This window comes from Cimex lectularius, unplaced genomic scaffold, assembly GCF_000648675.2.
Source record: "Cimex lectularius strain Harlan isolate CLEC.00 unplaced genomic scaffold, Clec_2.1 scaffold7, whole genome shotgun sequence".
NCBI classification, from domain to species: Eukaryota; Metazoa; Arthropoda; class Insecta; order Hemiptera; family Cimicidae; genus Cimex; species Cimex lectularius.
Genome location: NW_019392731.1, coordinates 2,575,959 through 2,598,795, shown reverse-complemented (window position 1 = coordinate 2,598,795; position 22,837 = coordinate 2,575,959). Strand labels below are relative to the sequence as shown.

The following is a 22,837-nucleotide window of genomic DNA, read 5'->3' as shown; positions in this document are numbered from 1 at the left end:
AACGTTTGGCAGAACACCTGACTTTTTCCTGTACTAAGAATCAGTCTCGTTGTGAATAATTATTTTTACGCCTGTGTTTTATTGTTTTAAGCAATGTTTTAATATATTGTGTTATGTTGAGTATTTGTTGATTAACTTTACTTTGTTTTTGTGCCTTACATTTTTTCGTTGTTTCAGAGATGGGAGAATTTTTCACTTTATTGTTCAATTTTTTAAATAAAGGCCTTAGTATGACTTTTTATAAAAATTTTCATAACTTACATGACTAGTAATTAACATGATTATTATGTTTTAAATATAATTAAGACAGGGAAGGGAGGAGGGATTGCCAAGTTTTTTTTCATCGATGGCAATTTTAAACGAATATCAATGCAACACTTTAATCGGCTATGATATGTGAACAGATTGAATATTATCAATGTATAAAGAGAATAAATTTGAATTTATTTGCCTTAAAACAATTTGAAGTATTCATGACTTTGATGAGTGATACGAGTGGGGTGGTTGTCAATAACCGAGCTTGGAAACGTCAAATAAGTGATTGAAGATGGAAAATGGAAATGAGTGGGCAATGCTGTGTAAGGTTTTTATCCAGTTCTTCCTAATACGCCCGATACTGATTTCTCCACAATGTAGTATAAGTTTGTAAAGTTCTACGTACGGGAACATTGGTCAAACGAAAACGATGATGGCGGGGAAGAGGTTTATATATATGAGGAACTCGTGTAAACACAGGGCTTAGGTCTATCGCGGACAATGCGGTCACTATTTGACTAAATAAACCTCTCATTCCCGACGTCAACCGATATTGGCCGATATACCCATCTTAATGGAATTTTCCAATAAAATGAAGTTTTTTTTTTTAATTTTACACGATACTTCTTAACTCTAACGTTAAGATTTTAAAAATTATCAGTTACTATATTAATCCATATATGTTCAGCGGCCATAATAGGGATACGGATAAAACTGGCGGCCAGAATGCCTCCTGCACCTCGACCTGAATAGTTGTGCTCACCTGTTTTTTACAAATCACTGGCTAGCTTCAGGTTGTTAATCATCTTCCATAGCTTGTCAGCGGTTCCTTAGTGCAGGATCTTGCTTACGGTTTTTTTTGTCCTAGTTGCCTACATAGACCTTCACAGAAACGTAAAATGTGTTCTGCGGTCTCCTCCTCTTCCTGGCAGTATGTGCACAGTGTTTCTTCTGTCTGTACTCCTATCCGGTGCATATGCTTTCTTAAGTGGCAGTGGCCCTGTCAGGAGTCCAACCAGAATCCAGGTTCGGTTGCGGTTGCTTTCCAGTAATTATTTTGTAAGTTTTGGGGATGGTCCTTCTATGAATCTCTCCGCGGGGGTCATACCTGTGGTATTGTTCCACGAGGTTTTGGGCTCATTAAGGATTCAGTTTAAGATACATCCTTTATTAACGTTCATAATTGATCTGTTTAATTATTTCAAATAATTCTACTTTTTATGTAAAGTCTTGGTAAAAAGGAAAAAGTTATTATTGATAGTATTCGTATATGTTATTATATGACTCAAAAACCCAAATGTCATCGAATTCACCCGTAAGAGAGGGCGGAGTTCCCAATTGTAAAAAAAAATAAGTCAGGGGGGGCGCTCTAGGTCTCTTCCCGGGGGTGGCTTTGGTCGGCTCGCGCGGGTCGGGCGGGTTGTGTAGCTGGCAACACAGGAAACTGGCCGTATGCATCTAAGCAAAGCCAAAAAAAGTGTGAGTTATTGCAGTTTTATGTTTACATACGTTGGATTTTGAAGGGATGGGGAAGGAAGTCGGTATAGAAAGACATTTTTGTATAAGGAGTCGGCGTCTTTGAGGTGAAAAGAGCCGACGAAGGGAAAATTTGTTAAATTTAAACAATGTATTTATCGATCCCAGGTCCTGAAGATGATCTCAATAAAGATCGAAACGTTGGCACGATAAAGAAAATGTTTTTCTGAAACCTACATCACACCTGACTGTATCTCACGATTTCTGAATAATCATCGACTACCGGCCACTAATCATCACACGTTACTATTATTAATATTACATCCATTATGTTTTAGTAATCTAATTGTCCAAATTACTTCTTTCAATTAATTATTCTTTTTATGTAAGGTCTTGGTTGAGATGAAAAGTATGATTAGTTGAAATTATCAATTAAACACACTATACTGGTTGATGGGTGTTAACGCATACTATATTTTTGTATATTTTGTATATATTTTGTTTAAAAAATAATTAGTATAAGTTACATGAAATTATTGTTGTTAAGTGTGAATTTTTTATGATCTGTACGTCGCGCATCTAAAAGGCCGTGAAGTGACGGGTTTTGTTGTTGGAGACTCGCTTGACGACGAGGTCCAGAGACACTCTTCTTCGCTACCGCACGTGTTCGAGGCAGTCCCGCAACCCGTAAATTTGTGTAAGACTTTGTGTACGAGTTACATGCGCAATTTATTCGCGACCGTTTCTTCTTTTGTGCGTGTCGATCTCCTCCGCATTTGTTTTGTGACTCGCCGCTCCACTCGCTGACCTCACCCGTGAGTTTTTTCTCGCTTTAGACAATTTATGTTTTTTTTTTTGTCTCTTTGTTTTATTAAAATTATAAATTTATTTTATATTTGTTAAATACTTATACCATTGTATTATTATCGCATTGCTGAAAATTTGTCTAATCTAGTGTATCAGGCGCCTCTCTCTTTTGTTTGTATAAAATTTAAATTTAATTCCTTGATTCTTGTACAATTATATTTAATTTCAAACATCGCCTTATTGTCATTGATTTAAACATATGAATTGTAATTGACTTACGAGTACTGTGGGCTGGTAAGTGTTAAGGAATTATAAGTATTGAATTTTCCATTTTTTCATTACATATGAGATGTTGATGGACTGCAATCTGGGAAAAATTGATATTTAGCGGATTCTAGAGAAATTTAGAGTTTCGGAGAGTGAGGGATTATCCTCAATTGAGTTGGGTCGCCCTTGCTCGCACAATGGGTGAAAACAGATATCGTAGAATATAGTCGGGCATCTGTAGATAACCTCGAGAAATTCTGCATAATCCACAGCAAGATGATATTAGACTTATTGTGGAGGAAAGTGTTCATGAGATGGTGTTATCAGCAGATAAGTTGGGTTCCTTAAAAAAACAAAAGATAAATATTTGTATCGACTCGTTCTTTGATATGAGCCGTAAAATTCATCTTTCTTCAGCCGTGGTGCTTTATGAGGGCATATTAGAGAATGTCAGACAAAACTGTTCCATGTCCATTCGTAATTTCTATCTTTCACAAACATGCTAAGGAAGATAGGTCGATAAAGAAAAAAATATTTCAAGAATTTTAGAAAGTAGTGGTTAATCAATCTTAAGCGTTTCTGGCAGGAAGCCATCAAAACTTCGCAACTTGAAAATAGCGTAAACGAAAATTGTTGAATAGGCGTTAAACTTCTGAAGGGACTAATTTCTTTTCCAAATTGGATATCGCAGCTTTAGAAGAAAAAAGTATCTACCCACACTTAAGCCACGATGTCTTCTTTAATAGAAATGGGTATCAATTCTGCATTGCACTGAACAAACGAATAAACCAAAAAATGGTTATTTTCCCCGAAATTCAACCGGCTGTAAGCTTTTACGGAGCATTCAGTGTATTAAATTAGAAAGAACAATCCTCCGACCGAGAGAAGGTCTTCATTTAATTACCTGGTTAAAGAAATTGTTTCCTAGGGACATTTAATATCTCTCGGGGATTACTTCGCCAGAATTGTTTACTCTTATATTACTTCAGGTTCGCTTAAAACGGCTCAAGTAATTTAATTACCACTAAAGACTTCCATGGCAACAAACACTTGTTAACCACTTTCGTTTTTTCGCCGGGTCTGGGTAAAAAATCAAAATCCAAGGATTTATGTCACAACAATTCCTTCATGGTCGAGTGTCTGCCAGAAGTTCTGTTTTCTAGAGGGCAATGGTCAATTAATGACCTGACGGTTACCTCCTTGAGTTTCTCCCGACGTAATTACGTTGAAGGCCTCGAGGGCTTGTAATCAACAAACTTTAATTAAATTATGAAAACGTTATTTGGATCAGACTTAATTTGCGGAGTCAATAATAATTATTTTGATAATTTTCTTTGATCATTGTGACTTTTTGGACGAGGTAAAGAGAATGAAATCCTATAATAATTAATAACTTAAAGTCGAAGTAAAAGAGAATTGCCCCGGGGTGATTTAGATCTGAACTTTCTATAATTTTAACTGTCATTTTATACCGTCTTTATACGCCAATACTTTCATCCAAATGGACTTAGCAAATAAAACTTCAAGTAACTCTAAAGAGAAATTACTGCAACCACAATACCTTTGGGTTAAATTCCAAGTGAAATATTACTCAATGTACTAACACAGAATCTTCAGTGTACAAATTTCCACATTCAGATGGCATAACATTAGTATTATTTATTTGCGTTTTTATGTGAGTGGGCAAAATTTTATTTTAAATCAAATCTTTCACTTCGTCCTAACAGAGATGATACTTGGTTAGTTTTGAGATACACAAAACAGCCTCATTTTTTTCCAAGGGAAGGCTTGAAACATGGGAGATTTGAATAAAACTTTCTTTTAATATGAATACACCAGAAAAATTCCAGCGTTCTTGCCAATTGAATCTAAGAATCGAGAAAAAAATTATTTATATACGGTAGTCTTGTTTGGCATGTAGTTCAAGTTTTTTATTTTTTTATATATTTTTTTTAATTTGGATACCAGGGACTGGAGGAGTTCCCTCCTGAGCACTGCAGCTGAGCTGTACAACTTATTGTACTTTATCCCTGGCTCCATATTGTGGGGGAGGGCTCGCAACACAAATGTGAACTTGAGCCCCCGTTGTACCGGTGTTCTTCCATAGAAGAAACTCACTTTTGAAGGGGGTTGGGACCAAATTCAGGGTCACTGAGATCCGATCCCGCCCCTTCCATTGATGAGTGCCGTGTCAATTTCATTCAATTGCGGTCCCCTTAGGCGTCAGAAAAAGTCCAGGGGCGACGGTGGGGCTCGAACCCACGACCGCGGGATCTACTAGCCGAGAATCTGACGCCTTAACCACTCGGCTACCGCCCCCCCAGGTTCAAGTTCGGAAAATTCCGAGTTTTTTTGGGAGGGGGTGAAAAACTTCGTTTTTAGCTAAAAAAAATATTTTCTGACAACAGAAACAAAAAATAATCGTTCATTTCAATTATATCTGCCTATGAACTTGTGTAATTCAACTGCAACAGAGTGAAATATAATATATATATTTATATACATTTATATATATATTTTTTTAATATATTTCTTTTTAATTAAAACGTATATTATTTATATTGTATGTTATTGAGCATAAACTGCAACGTGGAATTTTTTTTTTAAGTTTTCGCACACTCAGTTGGAAAGGCAAGAATAATGAACGGTGAGGGTTGAAACGTATTTATATACGTCTAATAGGTAGCATCAGGTATTAATTCTCAGCGGTTCTCAACAGAAAGTAATTTCCCTCCTGGAAGTGTGTCCCTCTGGGTCGGTGGTATAATGGTGGTTTTAGTGGTAGACCCTTTCAGGCGTTAGGGTGTTTGCCGGTGATTCCTTAATAAGTAAAAAGGCTTCGGATCTCGTTTAAATTAATTCACCTTCCTTCTGTTCTAATTTCGATCAAAGAATGGAAGGAAGTATGGGGAACTTAAGTATGTTCTTATGCAATCTCTCTCTCTCTCTCTCTCTCTCTCTCTCTCTCTCTCTCTCTCTCTCTCTCTTTTTTTCTCTCTCTCTCTCTCTCTCTCTCTCTTTTGTTTTCTATCTCTCTTCTTTTCTTTCTTTTCATCATTCATTCTGGAGAAGAAATTAGTGATCAAAAATTTAAAAAATCTCTTTCTCTGTAAATTTTCTTTTGCCTCTTTTTCGCCCAGTTTCTTTTGCTTTTTCTTTATTTGCGTTTACATCTCTCTCTCTCTCTCTCTCCCTCTTCCCTCTTTGTCACGTTCCGCCCCTCACCCTATCTCTCTCTCTCTCTTTTTCTTCCTCCCTCTTTCTTCTTTTCTTTTCGTCCTTCGTTCTGGTAAAAAACTTAATGAACAAAAATTTAAAAAGTCATATTTTCTCTTTCTCTTATATTTTCTTTTGCCTTTTCTTGCTCAGTTTTTTTGGCTTTTTCTTTCTTTCTTGGTGTTTACACGCTCTCTTTTTTTCTCTGTCACTTTTCGCCCTCTCTCTCTCTCTCTCTCTCTCTCTCTCTCTCTCTCTCTCTCTATCCATCTATCTATTTCTCAATCTTTTGTTCTCCCTGATAATTGTAAGGTGGGAGTGAATTGTGTTAAATTTGTACAAAAAAATGTTCAGTTCAGTTTTTATCTTCCGGTTCTATTTCCCTCCTTACTCTATCTCGCTGTCTGTAGGTAACATTCTCTTTCTTCCCATCCACATTTTTATATCTCTTTTGCATTTCTTCTCCATTTCGTTGTTTTTTCTTCTTTCTTTATCTCTTTTCCTTCTTCGTTATTTCTCTTTCTCATTTTAAATTTTTTATGCTTGGTGCTCTTTTTCACCCACTTATCCATGTCATTCTCTCCCATCTCTTTTTCTCGCTTTCGCCTTTTTTTTTTTTTTTACCGTTAATTCATCTTTCGTCGTTTTTTAAATAACCTTATATCGTTGTAAATTTTCGTCCTTCTTGGGATTTTTAGGGAGTTGAAATCAATCAAATTTTGGACGTTTCTATTTTTCAGACACATATAAAACAACGGTTAATTTCCCGTCTTTACGAAGTGATTTAAAATTTACAGGTGGCAAGAAATCCAAAAGGTAAACTTGTTCTTCAATTATCCAGAACTCTTTTCAGGTGTCAGTATACATTAAACGACCGGTTTTCCTCATATAAACGAGGATTTGTCACAATGGGAGGTACAATTTAGCCTCGCCATTTAATGCGTTATTTAACTCCTCTCCATCCGTGCAGGGGGTAGAGTTTGAAATTTCATCAATTTTTCTTCGCTGGTGAAAAAGTTTGTTGGGAGTACGGGCGAGGCCAACTCGTTCATTAGGGCCCACTTAGTGTATAGCGGAAAACAGATTTTTCCTCCACACGTTCTCTTGGGGCCGAGGTATAAAGTGCTAAAACCTCGTTTCACCCCTTTCTCTTAAATCCATTTACAAAACATTAAAGATATTGTTTTCTTCCCATTGGTTACTTTTTATGGGCTACAATTACTGACAGTAACAGTTCTTCTGTTGTAAGGAAAATGTATAAGTGATATGATTTTAATAAAATTACTCTAAAAAGTTTTTTCTTAAACAAATTGTTTATTTCTTATGTAAAATCTTTTTTGAAGTCTTTCAAAATTTCAACATTGCTGAACTGAAAGTAATTACGATGTTTTAAATAGGTGAAATTACTCAGGTTTTTTAAAACCTAAATTTTAAAGATTTATAAAGATTTTAACTGGGTAAATCGCGTATATCACATAATCATATAATTTCATATACTGCATAATATCATATAATCTAATAAGAAAAGAAAAATATGGGATAAGATGTACGATAATGGAATTATTAGAGACAAATGTATTAAATCTACCTATCATTCTTTCATTTTTATTCTTTATTTGTCCCTACATTGCACATTTTTCTTATTTACTCATTCATTCCCACTCCAGGTTTTACTTTCTTCCTTTTACACACTTTCCTAATTTTCATTGTTTGGCTGTCTCTTTCTCCCTTTCACCACATCTCACTTTTTATCTCTCTCGCTCCATTTTAATTTTCCTCTATATTTCTCTCCATTGATCTCCCTCTTTCTTTCTCTTATTCTCTCTCTCTCTCTCTCTCTCTCTCTCTCTCTCTCTCTCTCTTTCTTTCTTTCTTTCCTTCTTTCTTTCTTTCTCTCACTCATTCACATTCACTCTCTCTCTTTCTTTCTTTCTCTCTCTCTCTCTCTCTCTCTCTCTCTCTCTCTCTCTCGCTCGCTCTATCTATCAATCTATCTCTTTTGTTCTTTTGTTTCTTCCCCACTCTTTCAACATTTGCTGTCTCATTTTTGCTAATCTCCGTTTTTCTCTTCTCCGTTCTTGGCATATTCTATTTCTTGTTTCTCATTGTCTCCCCTCACATTACTTTTCTCTCACTCCTCATCTTTCTCTCTTTCTTTCTATCTTTATTTTTATCTGTATATCTATCTATTTGTCTACCTATTTAACTTTTTCTCTTTTTTCTGTTTCTTCTACTTTTTCATCCTTACGTTCACTTGTTTTCTGGCTGTCCCTCAGATTGTTATCATTCACCACTTCTCATATTTTGTCTTTCTTGTTTTTCATTTTTCACTCTTCTTCTGCTATTATGTCTTTTCTCTTTTTGGTTCAGTAGTTTTTATGAGGTTAATGTTATTTAGATTTGGTTTTAATAGTTTTTTTAAGGAAAGATAATCTTAATACACGCTGTTCCATAGTTTGTAATTCAAAACGGATGTATTATCATTATTATTGTGTAAATATAATACTCATGGCGTATGTAAGAGACGTCCAGGATCTAATGTATGGTAAAATTTATCTATCTTTCATTCTATATTCATCTCTTTTTCCTTCATTTTCTCCCTTTTGTTTGTGAGTGTGATTGTGTTGAAGTTGGTTATTAAAAGAGGAAGTTGTTATTCTGCAATTAATTAAAATTTGGCGTTACGAACGTTAAGCATTAATTTCAAATTTATGTGCTTCAATACAAAATTTATTTCCTCTAGAACTTGCTCTTCAAAAAATCCTTTAAAATTGGAAATTACCTATTCATTGGAATATTAAAATGTTGTAGGTATAATATTAAAATATGTTTTTCCTATATTAATTTTTTTCCGATCCGATTCAAACAGTGAGATCGTTCGTCGAACATGGGACAACAAACCCACCCCTTCGGCCAAGGCTTCCACCACCTGATAAAATGACAATTCGCCCCAAATGTCGGCTATAAAGCAATTCCCAGTGACAGTTCCCTTGGCGGAAACTCCGGTAATGGGGGCGCCGCCGGTTGGGATCTGTGGATTCATTCTAACCATTATTCTCCCTCTGCTTATCCTTAGAACATCACATTTCAGCCTCTCTGGGACTACTTAGCACGACAAATATACGATTGTAGTTCTCGCCCGGCCGGATTCAAAAATTATACATTTTCCCATTGGATAAGTAGAATTCTTACACCATATACGTTACGCGGAATGAACCCTAACACAGGCTAATTCACCTAAATCATTATTAAGTTAAACTAAAAGATTGTGAAAAAAATCACAAAATGCTAATTGATTAAATAATATGCAAATATAGTTTATTAATTTATTATGAGTTATTTTTATTAATTATTTGTGGTATGTAAAAAAACCGAAACCGAATTCGTCCTTCTACAAGAGACTGGAGGACCAGAGTCAAAAGGCTCGAGGGATAGAGCAGCGGCGTATTTAGCCGAAGATCGTGGGTTCGAATCCCGCTCGTGCCATTGACTTTTTTATCTCAACTAAAACCCTTAATCAATTGTAATTATTATTAATTTTTTGCTACTACTAGTTTTTTCTATATTTGGACCAGTAAATTTGCAATACTTGTAATATGTTTTAACTTTCAATTAATAACAACAAATAATTTTTTTAAATAAAAATATCCAGTTCGTTTTTTCTACACGGTATCTCTTTGTTTTGGAATTAAATCAATTTCTTTCCGCTAGTCTGGATGATTTGTCTTTTCAGATCTGACTGACTGAATTACTTTGTTATCTTTTTGTTATTACTGAAACGTTCAAAATACAGTAATAAAACCTTCGGTATTGCAGCTTCCATAGAAATGCTCTTTCTCACTAATCAACTTTGACGAAGCGAAACGATTATTTAATAATTTAATTTGCTTAAAGATTTAAAAAAGCCATTTTCTTCCAACAGTTGGTATTCCATCAGGTTCTTTTCTGGACTAACTGTAATTACAAACTATAAGGATACCGGTCAGACGTGCACAAAATGTCTCACAAATTACAAGCGGTAGATATTTTTAAATTATGTGAAAAGGAACAGTTTCTAACAGAAGCTGCAGTTCTACATTTTATATCAAAATAAAAACAAAAATATTGACTTCATAATTGTCACACGAAACGGGCGACGCAATAGAGATATGTATACGAAAAATATAAGCAAACGAACATTAAAAGACAATTTAATTGATAAATTTAAAAAAATCCATGTTGAAGTCAGGAAAAATTGGATATGATTACTTTATTAGGACTTTAGTCCTCAGGCTGATGGGTTAGTACTGCAATGAAATTTTCAATAGGCCAACTGAATCACTGAATACGCCTTTCTGCCGTTCAGGTTTTTAATAACCGCCTAAAATACACGGATACGTTATTGTTAGATTTTATACGATCGTTAATAAATTATAGCATAATAATGGTTTTTCATCATTCTTATTTGATTTCATACAAAAAATATACCGTATTAAATATTAAATTTCAGTTTTGCCAAAAATTACACGTAATAAATAATTACGTTACTGTTTGTCAGCCCAGGAGCTACCATTATAACAAGTGATATTTTCTTCGTCTGTTTTTATTTATTGATTTTGTATGTATTTAGTTTATTTGCAGATCTTTGTAGCACCAAGTTTTGTAATGACTATCCAATGAATAAAAAAATGCTGATCAGTTCCGAGAAATGTATCGTGACATTCTTAAAAACCGAAAAAATCTCTTTGAAAACACAGTCCAGCATTGCATGCTAAATATTTTTCCATCGCGTTGAAACGCTTTCCGTAATCACTTAAGCTGATTAGAAACCGAATAAAAATCCATGCATTAACGTAAAAAGATATACGGATTAAATCGTATTAGCTAGTTAAAATTCTGAGGGTGCTAGGAAGTTCGGAAGGATGAAAAGATCCTGGAATCCGATTCTTGACCAATAGAGTAAATTGCGTGAATTCCACCGTTATTGAAAGCCCGACCGAAAATCACCTACCAAACGGTTTTGCGTTAGATTTTTGGTACTTAACGGATGTCCAAGGGTGATTCTAGCGTGAAGAACAAGCACGATGTAATTAGCCACTTGGTTCGCTAAATTCCACTTTCGGGATTTAAAAACTCTTGAAAGTATGAAAACACAGTAATTGGAGTTCCGATCGTTTTGGTCTATCATTGTTTATGAAGTTCCTTGGAAAAGGAAAGGCACCGAACACGGCCTCTCAAGATGGCGAGAAGCCAAAGCACGTTTATTGAAATATTGAGCATAGGAAGAATAAAATGAGCAGAAAGGGCCGAAATACAGTTTTCCCCCTGCAGCCTTTTTCAAATATATGTCGGGATTTGTCTTTCTCCTGAAATCGTCAATGGCGAGGTGAAAAACACGTATCCGGGACACAATAGGATTTTCTAAGCTGGTGGCTAGTAATCGTCCAAATCTCACTTACTCCGTAAAAAAAAAGTACTAATGCTTATTAGTGACTACTGTTTGGTAGCTTTTTGCGTGCCTGTCCACTAAGCTCAGTGTAGGGCTTTCTTCTCCGTATCAGCTACCCTTTGACTTCACCATTTCGGGCTTCTTGGGCTTTTTCTTTGGTTCACGAGTATCAGAAGACAGGAAATTTTGCTGCCTCGACTTTAACATATCCTATTCTGTTCAATACCGTTAATACAATAATATACAATATATACAATAATGATGGCGTTGGCAGGGTGACCGATCGACCGCTGGATACTCAAGGAGTAAAACTCTAGGTTAAGACTATTACATCTTAAAATAAGTTAAAGTTAATTTTTTTAAATTCATCGAGGTTGTTTATCAACCCTAAGAATACTCATTGCATCACGTGTCCTGAAAAATCGTCATTACATGTACAAATAGCGAGGGATGGTTGACCGAGTGAGATTTTGATATGATTCATTTCGGATTTTTTTCTTCGTTATTCTTCCTTAATTAATATTTTGATTTAATTCGGGTGTTGCTATCAAACTCAACGGCTTTCCGAGATAAAAGTGGGACAGTTGTGTATTGAGGTTGTTTATCAGTTCTCAGATGGGTCGAGGAGGGCTTTTTTAAAAGAACGCCAACTGGTTCCGCTCCTTTCCTTCCAATTATTATTATTATATACATTTTTTTAAGGAATAGTTTTGGAATTTTATTAGAAAAGAAGGTTCGAAGCAAAAATCGGCGGAATCGCTATTTTCTGTTCTGTTTGACACCAGATAAAAGCCTAACTAATAATAATAGTGTCTATTCTATACGGTAATATTATATAATTGTTAAGATAACAATAAATATAAATATATAAATGTATAAATATAAATAAATACTTATTTGTTATTAGTATTTCTTACCAGTAACAAATAAGTCCGATGTAATTTACAAAATCAATTGTATAATTTGTCCGGTTACTTATTATACTTTGGGTAAGAGGGCAAACGACATATGTATGATTGCAAAAAACCAGACGAAATCCTATAGCACTGGCTATGCACTATTTTGAACACCAACACAATTTCGACGATCTAAAAATAGTAAACATTTTAGCAAACAAAACAAACGTAACATATTAGAAATGGTTTACATCAACAGAGAAAAACAGCCTCAGTTACAGAACAGACACATGTAAATTCAGCCGCAGCTAGCTAATATCATAAATCAAATTTAATATCAATAATACATAACACACAAAACGTATAAAACAACGTATACAAACAATCATTACACTCCACACATCAAACAATTCAACATAGTCTACATGTCAACGATGTATCTCTCATTTCCATAATAATCCTGTCTATAATAATCCTGAAAGGCTAACCAGGCCCAAACGACAACCATTATCCCTTTTTCCTTATCGGTCCCTTTCACCTCAAAGAAGTCGACTCCTCGTAGAAAAATGAATTTCTATCCCTACTTCCTTCCCCACTTCTTCAAAATCAAACATATATAAACAAAAAGCATTAAAATCTCACTAACACTCTCAACACGACACACAATAGTGACACATCTACACAAAAAACACATACTTTGAATGAGTATAAATACTTTGATTAAACCTAAATTTTCTACATTGTGAACATCATTGTGTAAACTGGTATTCATATCTTGTATTTATTTGTATAATTTAAATAATGTTTATAAATCCGAGGCCCTGAAAATGATCTCAATAAATATTGAAACGTGGAAACGATAAAAAAAAAGTTTTTTCTGAACCTACATCACACCAGACCGCATCTCACGATCTCTAAATAATCATAGGGTTCAGTATATAAATAGGTGTGAATATTTGTTAAACTTCTCACATAATAAAAATAGATTCAAAGCATTTTCAATGTTTTCCTTAAAATTGACTTTACTGCTGAGTTTTAATATAAAATCATATTATTGAAGGCTGATATATTTGTAATTACATCGGAGATAATGAAAACATTATTCTGTTCTAACTTTGTCTTTAAGGCTAGGTCCTGTTGAGACCTGCTGAGTATTTTAGTCGGCAGACTTGAATTATCGAATTATCTATTCAAAGAAAACAATTGTTTTTGATTCACCATGAGTTGAAAGGATTTTTGCTTGCATAATGCAAACTATTACCATCATCACTTATTCTTACTTATCATTTGCCTTATGTTCATTTTTTTTTTTTTTTTTTTACTTATCCCTTAAAATAATACTATTTTTTATTTGGCCGTGCCAAATACTGCAATTTTCTTCTTCTTGAGTTTCTCAAACTTTATTTAGTAAAAATACACCAAACTAAATTTGTAAATATGAATATTTGAGGGGGGGTCGGTGGCCGCAACGGTTTAGGCGTTGACCCGTCCTCATGATTGTAAGGTAAAGGGGGCTGTTTTCAAAAACACCGGCAGCCTGAGGATTGATATAACGTTTGCCGTTGAGAAACTTCGTAAAAAATGAATTTAATACTTTTTTTAAAAGTAGGAAGAAACTATCTTCTGGTTCATTTACAAATCGACAAACGCCATGTTGGTCTATGTCTAAACTGAAAAATGTCTCCTTTATTTTCTAACACTTTTCATATAAGACAGAAAAAGCGTGGTGCCCATAGTAGAAAGTTTGTTTTAAATCGTAATTCAATTAATAACAAACTTTCCCCTCTAAGTGAGAGTAAATAACAAAACCGTCTACCTTGAGATGTGGAAACATGACAGCGTTGGTGAGGTTGTACTTGAAGGGCCACGTTATCTGGACATTGGGTTTTTACTCCGGCCGTGTCTGTGACAGATATTGTGCACAGGGCCCCGTTAACGCTCTTCCCACACAATTTACTCTTTCCTACTCGGCCGCTTACCAACAACAAATCACTTCACTGGATGGATTTCAGCCAATTTTCTCAAATTGGTGACAAAACCGACGTCTGAAGAATATTTCGATGAAAAAATTGAAAGTTGCCTATTTCAGAAGAACAACGGGCTGATTGAAAATATCACGTTAACTAATCTGAAGTAATTTTTCTAATTACTTCTTAGTTGCTTACCTAGTTTTTAGAAATGTATAATTGTCCATTTTGTTTAGTCGTCTGATTGACCAAACTACTTCTTTCAATTAATTATTCTTTGTATGTAAGATCTTGGCTGAAAAAAGTTGGTGTCACGAGCGGGACTCGAACACACGTCTTTCAGCTCAGTACTCATCTGCTCTGACCACTTGAGCTATCGTGACTTCGTGAAGTCTATCTCTATCTCTTTCTCTCACACTCATCGTCTTTCTGTCTCTGTCTTTGTCTTTAATTGAAAAGAAAACTTTCCTCATATAATCACATTTTCTTTCCCTCTGTCGATTTTTCTCTCTCCTTTCTCTCTCTTTAACTCTTTATCTCGAATTTAAACTTTCATTTGCCCACTTGCGTTGTCGACTGAAAGAGTCAAAGCTTGTACATTTACAAAGATTTTTAGTTGCAAGAGTTGAGATGAGACGGGGGAGCGTGAAAGAGTTAGTGAAGAGTGATATAGAGTGATAGGGACAGTGAAGAGTGATAGAGAGTGAGGAATATAGTTAAAGTGAATCTATTTCTATTAAACCTAGGGTGCCGCGTATGTGCGTTAACACGTTTAGTCTAATGTACGACAACGGCTCAGCCATTATGTTAAACCAGCATGACAGGTAGTACTTGCAAAACTAATGAACTGTGAGCCGTGAAATGTGCATAAATTTCTCTTTACATTGTATTAAATAAAACATTGAATTCTTTTGAATTTTGTATCTATTTTGATATAATATGGATAAATGACAGCTGTTAAAATGATTTTTCTCGTTTTTGTCGGGTTTCATGGATAGCACAAAAAGAAAGTCTCCGAAATTTCACCCGATATATTACATTGTAAACTTCCTTAAAGAGGAATAAAAACACTTAAAAATACAGTTAAAAAACCAAATTTATGAGTGCAGCCGTTATTTTAAGCCTTATTCATTATGCGTATAAAATAAAACAAGAGCCCAACCCTCTCGGAATGTATTGCGCTGTTCACCATTCTGCCGTTTAAAAACTTACTCTCCACGGCTTTTCCCGTTAGTTTACACGTTGAATTTAAAGCGCGTCTTTCGCTTGACTTTAAAATGAGAGCATCCCCCCCATGCAACAGACGAGAGACACTTAACTAAAATTAATATTTATTCCTGTCACACAAATTACAAGGGAAAAATACAAATGTTATTTTTTATTTATGTACTTTTTTTGTTGTGTTTCAGATCTTCCAGGATATGTATCATCTGGAGCACAAAAAAGTTGCGAAAAGATCGATACATACCAGCTTCGAATTCCACGATAAGCTCGTTTCTGAAAAAGACGTAAGTTAATTAATTTCAGTAAAATTTACAACATATTTGAAGGTTTGTTTAAAATTCAGATATTGACTTTTACAATTCTATTTATTATGAATTTCACTGGTTTAACGATTTTTACCATAAATACTCAATTAATTATACGCAATCTTTCATTTCGATAAAAGTTGTGTATAATTAATAGAGTATTTATATAATTAAGTAGAAGCTGATAAAATAATTTAAAATTTAGAATTTTTACCAATATTCATGCTATTATTATTATTATTATTATTATTATTAACTTTTAAGAGCGTTAGTTTTAAAAGTAATTTTTATTTTGGAAAATTTTGAAAAATTGAAAAAACAGATGACGATAAAAGAAAAAGAAAAACCTAAATAAATAAATCTTTCCCAACCCTGAAAACAGGTTTCTAGGGAGAATCAGTCCCCACACTTGCCAATAAGGAATCCGGGCTACAAACTAACACCCAGCAGACTTGTCTAATCGTCAAAATACTTAGCCAATTGAACTCACCTCACAGAAAACATTAGACTGACGAAGGGACGTCCTACCTACCACAACGCCCCACTAGCATGCACTTAGTGTATCAATTACCTCAAAATTTCCGTTTTTCCCGGAGCGGAAATTCTTGCTTGTTTCAAGTTTTATAGTCAGGTGATCTCTCGTACTGTTGTCTTTGTTTTTTGTGGTAGAAATAAAACATTTTTCAAACTAGAATCACTTTTGCAATTAAACCGTGTGCACTGCTTAAAGCTCTTAAACCACATCTTCAGATCTTAAAAAATTACAGGATTATTAGTTTTATTAGTTGTTTAACTATAAAATACTTTTTATTATGTTTACTAATTAATTTTTCTTAGCAATCTAAAAGATTTTCATTCTATAAAAATGGTTCGCTAATATTTTCCTTTTTTGGTTACCTCTGCTAATCTTCTACTTATGCAGACCCTTCCGAAGTAATTGGTTTCCTTTCCTCTTTGATCGCCCCGTGAATTTTTCCTAGAAAGCAATCGCAATTATTAAGTGCTTTGAGACGTTTTGTGGCAAGCTATTTACTTTTAAAACCCGTTGGTAAGAGCAAAGAAAGTAATTGTAAGTGAACTTGTTGTACCTTTGTTTTCGCCCCGAGGCTTGTCTTAAAGTTAGCAAAAATCAACCAAACGTAAAAATGGTCAAACCCGGCTACACTGTTTGCTCAACTCTGAAACTTTTATATTGTACAATATGTTCGCAACTCAAACTCGGATGAATATTACTTCAAAAGATATATCGTTCTTTTGAAACCACTGGTATAAAAGTTATTAAAAATGTTTATACCTTGTTTACTTATATCCTTCACTGGAATAAAAATACGTTTTTTTCTCTAAAAAAGTAAAAGAAGTATCACTTCACTAAACAGCTCCCCGTGGCCACTTTGTAAGTCGCTGAGAATCCTATCTTGATTACACGTTTGAATATGCCAAAAAGAGGGGAAATTCGAAAGGTAGAACACTGACCTTTTTGTTTTAACCAATACCTTACATTGGTAATTAATTAATTGAATTCAATAAATTAATTAATTGAAAGAAGATATTTGGTCAATCGGACCAAGAAATATAATGGATTTAATAAGTACAACGAAATATATCTTCACTAAAGCTCTCCGTGGTCATTTCATTTGTCACCGAGAATCGAATAGATTACACGACATTTAAAAAATGGCAAAAAGGAGGGAAAATTCGAAAGGTATGTTGAGATGGATGGAGAGTTGGTGTCCGAGAGGATCGAAGTCACAATATTCAAGTGGTAGAAGAGCGGTGTATTTAGCCAAAGGTCGTGGGTTCGAATCCCGCTCGTGACGCTGACTTTTTTTATCTCATCCAAGACCTTACATAGAAAGAATAATTAATTGAAATTTTAATCAAATTTGGTTCCAATTTTTTTTTCGGCTGTTGTCCTTCTATTGTTATGAAAGGCCGACTCAATCCCATCCTCATCTTCCACCCCTGCATACTTTTATACTATTAAATTGTTAATAAGAGAAGGTCGTCGTAGTTTGCAGTATTCAATGACGAGTTAATTATGCCGTAAATGCCTTCGGTATTTATTTAAAACAATTAATTAAGGTTTTTAGTTGAGATAAAAATGTCAATGGCACGAGCGGGATTCGAACCCACGATCTTCGGCTTGATACGCCGCAGCTCTACCACTTGAGCTATCGTGACCTCGATCCACTCGGACACCAACTTTCCATCTCAACCGCACCTTTTGTTGAGATGGGACGTTGACTTTTTTGTCTCAACTAAAAACCTTAATTAATTGTAATATATTAATTGGTCAATCGGACCACGAAATTAGTGAATTAATTAAAAATATGTCCACATTACAATCATTTTGCCATCCATTATCCGACCATGCCGTGCGTTTCAGTGTTTCAGCCGGAAATTCTGTCCAGTCGGCAAAAGTGTCAATACGAAATGTGATGAGGGCAGTGCCGTGGATCTGGAGCTTAATCCACCTGCCAACAACCCCTTTTATTTGCTCAAACATATGCCATTTTCATATTATCCCAGCTTGGGGATTTAATCCTATCTTTGCATCTTTTGAATCTGGTGACTTGCCATTTCAAAATTGACGTCGAAGTTTGTAAAATCGTGTATTAACATTTTTTTAAATGTTTTCCCCAATACGGTTTGTAATAAATAAAACCCTGCGGCCCTGTGAAGAACAAGTTGACTTTCTATAATGAAGTTCTCTTCCTTTATCTCGCTCACACTCCTCTTCTCTCTTCCTTTTGTTTGTTACGGCATAAGGTTCAAATTCAGCATCCAACTGATAGTTTGAGTTACTCCAACTTTAAATTTGTAAACTGTGTAAGTAACATGAGATGAACACCGTTTGAACTGAGAGTGGATCTGTTTGGTTGGCAAACAGTTACCACGACTGACTCAAGACATCCCCCTCTTGTAATAAATTAGACAAAAAGGATTTATCAAAAAATTTGCGAAGTTTAATGATAATTGTGTTGATAAATAGTTGCATAAATAAAAATCTTTCTTTTGTAAAGGTGCACACAATAAACATACAACTTTCTTGATTTTATGTCGTATTTAACATATCTCTTTACAAAATCATTCTTGGCTTAAATTAATCTGGGCTGGTGTAAGCAGAATTTTTTAAATTTTACTGTGTTTATAATTATAAATATTTATTCCCTAACTTCGAAAATTTCTTTCAAAAGTTTGCTGTTTCCGATTATTTGTCTGGCTATGCTTGGCTTGACAAAATGATCGGAAACGACTAAGATCCAACTTATTTCGTACATATCGTATCGTAAGCTAATTACCTGTACATAATGTTTCATGGTGCAAAGGTATTTTGAATCCTCAGGTTTAGGGAGCGTCGGTGGCCGCAACGATTTAGGCGTTGACACGGCGCTTATCACTGTAAGGTAAAGGTCTTGGGTTCGAATCCAGCGTCCTTGCATTTATATAGTGACATACTTACAAACTTTTACTTTTTCAAAAACACCGGAACCCTGAGGGTTTATATGACCTCTGCTGTAGCGAACTCTTGTAAAGAAAAAATCCTCAGGTTTAAGTTTGAATTGACAAGTTCTGTGATCATCGTTTTTCAAGACATAATCTTCCCTTGTAACATCTCACCTTTTTTTATCTTTTTCATATCCAGGATTTCATTTAAAAACCTTTATTTATATGATTTAAACACCCTCTTATAATAGCGGAAATAGAGGCATAATAAATTAGTTGTACCGAGTCTTAATTTGTCTTAACTTTAGTAATAATTAATTTTCATTTACTTTGTTTAATTATGATGATCCGTTATGTCCAAGGTAAATATCATTCTGTGCTTTAATTTAGTAAATACGTAACTTTATTACTTCAGGTTGTACATTTTTTGGAAGTGTTTTTAATCAAAATTAATTGACTTTCTGCTGGTTTCACCGTTTGTCTTCCGCAAGGATACATCTGTTTAAAATGAGTTTGTCAAATAATATCACAAAACAAAGTTTGCGGTCTATCAAAATTGATGAGGAGAGTTAACGTGTACGCTTCTATAGAAAATGTCATATTGCTCACAACAGTTAATCAACTCGTTGTTTCCCGTTTCCCCCAGTCTTGACAATTTAATAATAGAACAAGGTGAACCGGAGATTATTAGCTTTGGTCCTTCTTTTTTTCCTCTTTTGCACCGTTGGTAATTAATTTTTGTCAAACATTTGTTTAAATATGGTATTTCAATTGTTTTTCTTTTTTTAAGGTGAAATGGGCGAAGCAACAGCGTGCGAAAAGGCGGAGGAAAAGAGATTTTATGACGAGAAAAGAGCTCGGCTATGCTCCTTCGAATCACGTTTCCTCCAACGATCCGAAATGGCCGAAAATGTGGTATCTGGTAAGTAATATTTTTAATTGAGGTCAAACATGTTCACGTCCTTTTTTTAAAAATCCATTTCGAAATATCATTCGCCCAGGCCCATTTAAGGGTTCAATTGTTCTATAATTCCGAAGGAGTAAAACAAAATTGAAGGAAAGTTATTAAAAGAAAGACAATGGAAGTCTCAATTGCATCTTCAGGCCCAAAGGAGACAATGATTGTTTCACTAAGTTGCAAATTAATTAAATTGTCTTTTATATTCAAGGCAGCGTCGTTGTAAAAGAAATCTCCTTTCAAGCAAAACTTAGATTTAATTAATTATTTCAAAGGGTTGATATTAATTGGTCTTACTTATCAATAAGCCAGACAAAAAAAGTTTGTATTTAACATGCTCGATTATACTGGATATCCCACCAGATACGAATCACCCTCTTAATTTTTTTTTGCTTTTTGTCGTAGAAAACAAATTCCAAATGGTAACTGTACTTTATTTTCAATCCAGTATTTTTCTATGTTATTAGTTTTTTTAATTGTCCAGGATAACGCAGATATCGAGTTCAACTTGCTTATTTTAAATTGGAATATCTTTGTGTATCTAAAAACTAATATTTTTATATGAATCTTGGGTTTGGTTTCATATCTCAATCTCAATTCTCCCACTGAATTATGAATTTTTAAAAAATAAAACTGAAAATTGACTAGTATTATTTTTACTCTGAGAAATAAAATTATTATCTTTTTCAATTAATTAATCTTTATGTAAGATATTGGTTGAAATTAAAAGCTAGTGCCATGAGCGGGATTCGAACCCAAGACCTTCAGCTAAATACGCCGCTGCTCTACCACTTGAGCTATCGTGACTTCGATCCACTCGTACACCAACTTCCATCTCAACATCGACACCAACTTCCCATTTTCCCTCCTTTTTGCCATATTTTAAATTGTTGTGCAATCTAATCGATTCTCGGCGACAAATGAAATGGCCGCGGAGAGCTTTACACGTACACCAACTTCCCATCTCAGCCTACTTTTCGAATTTTCACTTCTTCTTGTCATCTTTCAAATGTCGTGTAATCAGGATTCGATTCTCGGCGACAAATGAAATGGCCAAGGAGAGCTTAATAAATTCTAAAGGTAGGTTGAGATAGGAAGTTTTTCCGTGCATTTCTTCAGAAATTAATTAAACAAATATTGACCAAGTTCTCATGTCCATTCAATTCTGACTATTTCAATAAGGCGTTCAAGCGGAATTGGTCGAGTGTTCTTTTTTCTAAGGTATAGGTCATTGAGCTTTAGTAAAGGAAACTATTAACTAATAATAGTTAATATATAATTTAGTTTATAATTTCATGAGTAGAACCATCCTTTACAATGTATCGACATACTCATTCCACCTCAATTATTTCTAGTAGGTCGTGACGGCCAAAATTGAAGTAAAGTGCGACAACGTAAATTGTAAAATCTGTCTGTTTTATTATAAAATTTTAAAACTTTAATACAGATTACTATCCGTCTGGCAACAATTCCGTGCTTTCTTTTAACATAAGATGTTCTTTTTAATTTTTCTTAGTCCCGTCCCAATTTTCTCAATTACATCGATTTCGGATTGTTGATTCTTTTTTTTTCTGTGGGACACCAAATAATTCTGTTTTTCTATTTTATACAAACGAGCTCAATTTTCTATTCTGAGCCAAATTCCCATCTCAGTCTATTTTCTCAGCCAGAATATTATCTGCTATGAGGAATGTTATTGTTTAAAATAGTTCTTTCCCGTCGAATCACTTTTCCTTGAGAAAAAAAGTCAAAAATTTCATACTAAATTCATAAATAGTTATTGCATTATTAATAATTAAATTAACAGTAATTGAGAAACAAATTAAATTTAAAATTTTGAGTTTAGAGTACAAACATTAGGATGGAAACTTTTTTAATGGGTTTCGTCAGGTTTTAAAGGGGTTTGATTAAACTCTACCAAATGTGCCATGAAGTAAGCAAGAAAAGAAGCGAGAAAAGAGAAATTTATCGCTGTAAAAATAATTAAACAAGGATTATTTTTATTACGGGCTAAAAAAAAATCTTACATTTACACCACCTGAGACTAGCATTATTTTCAATCCTTTTAATGTTCCCTACAGTACAAAGTGGTGGATTATTTCCAATATAATTTATATACTATTTCGGTAAATATTAAAACAATTCTATTGGATTTTCCCTTTTACCAGGGAAGTTTGAAGATTTAAAACATAATTTTTCGTAGTGTATTTTATCTTATTTTTTATCTTTTAGCTATATGTCATTTGAAATATGGTCGAGTTTGACATGCGCACGTATTTCAGCTGGCTGGAAACGGTTGAGGAATTTGGAAAATTAGTCCTCTAAGGTCCTAATTTTCCCCTGAGAGTAATTTCAGTTTAAAATGACGCATCCCCTCCGATATTGTGGCATTGATTATATTCCCATAATATCTGGCTATGAATTGGAAATATTTTATGTAAAAATATTTTACATGCCAACGCAGGCATATTGATATTATGTTTTCATTTTCCGTTCTTTACCACTGCATTGCCGATTCACTTCCGAGGAACGAGTCGTAATTGTTTTTTAAATTATATTTATTTGATATTTACAACTACAAACATTGTATT

General features: G+C 34.3%; 1 protein-coding gene across 3 annotated transcripts in view; it reads left to right on the top strand.

The window, feature by feature from the left end:
* Positions 1 to 22,837, top strand: part of LOC106663869 (furin-like protease 1) — a 418,429-nt gene that overhangs the window by 315,463 nt on the left and 80,129 nt on the right. For all 3 annotated transcript variants that reach the window (XM_014389073.2, XM_014389074.2, XM_024226794.1), the window contains 2 exons: positions 15,722 to 15,820; positions 20,079 to 20,210. In XM_014389073.2, the coding sequence (XP_014244559.1) occupies positions 15,722 to 15,820; positions 20,079 to 20,210 (231 nt within the window). The remainder of the gene's footprint in view (positions 1 to 15,721; positions 15,821 to 20,078; positions 20,211 to 22,837) is intronic.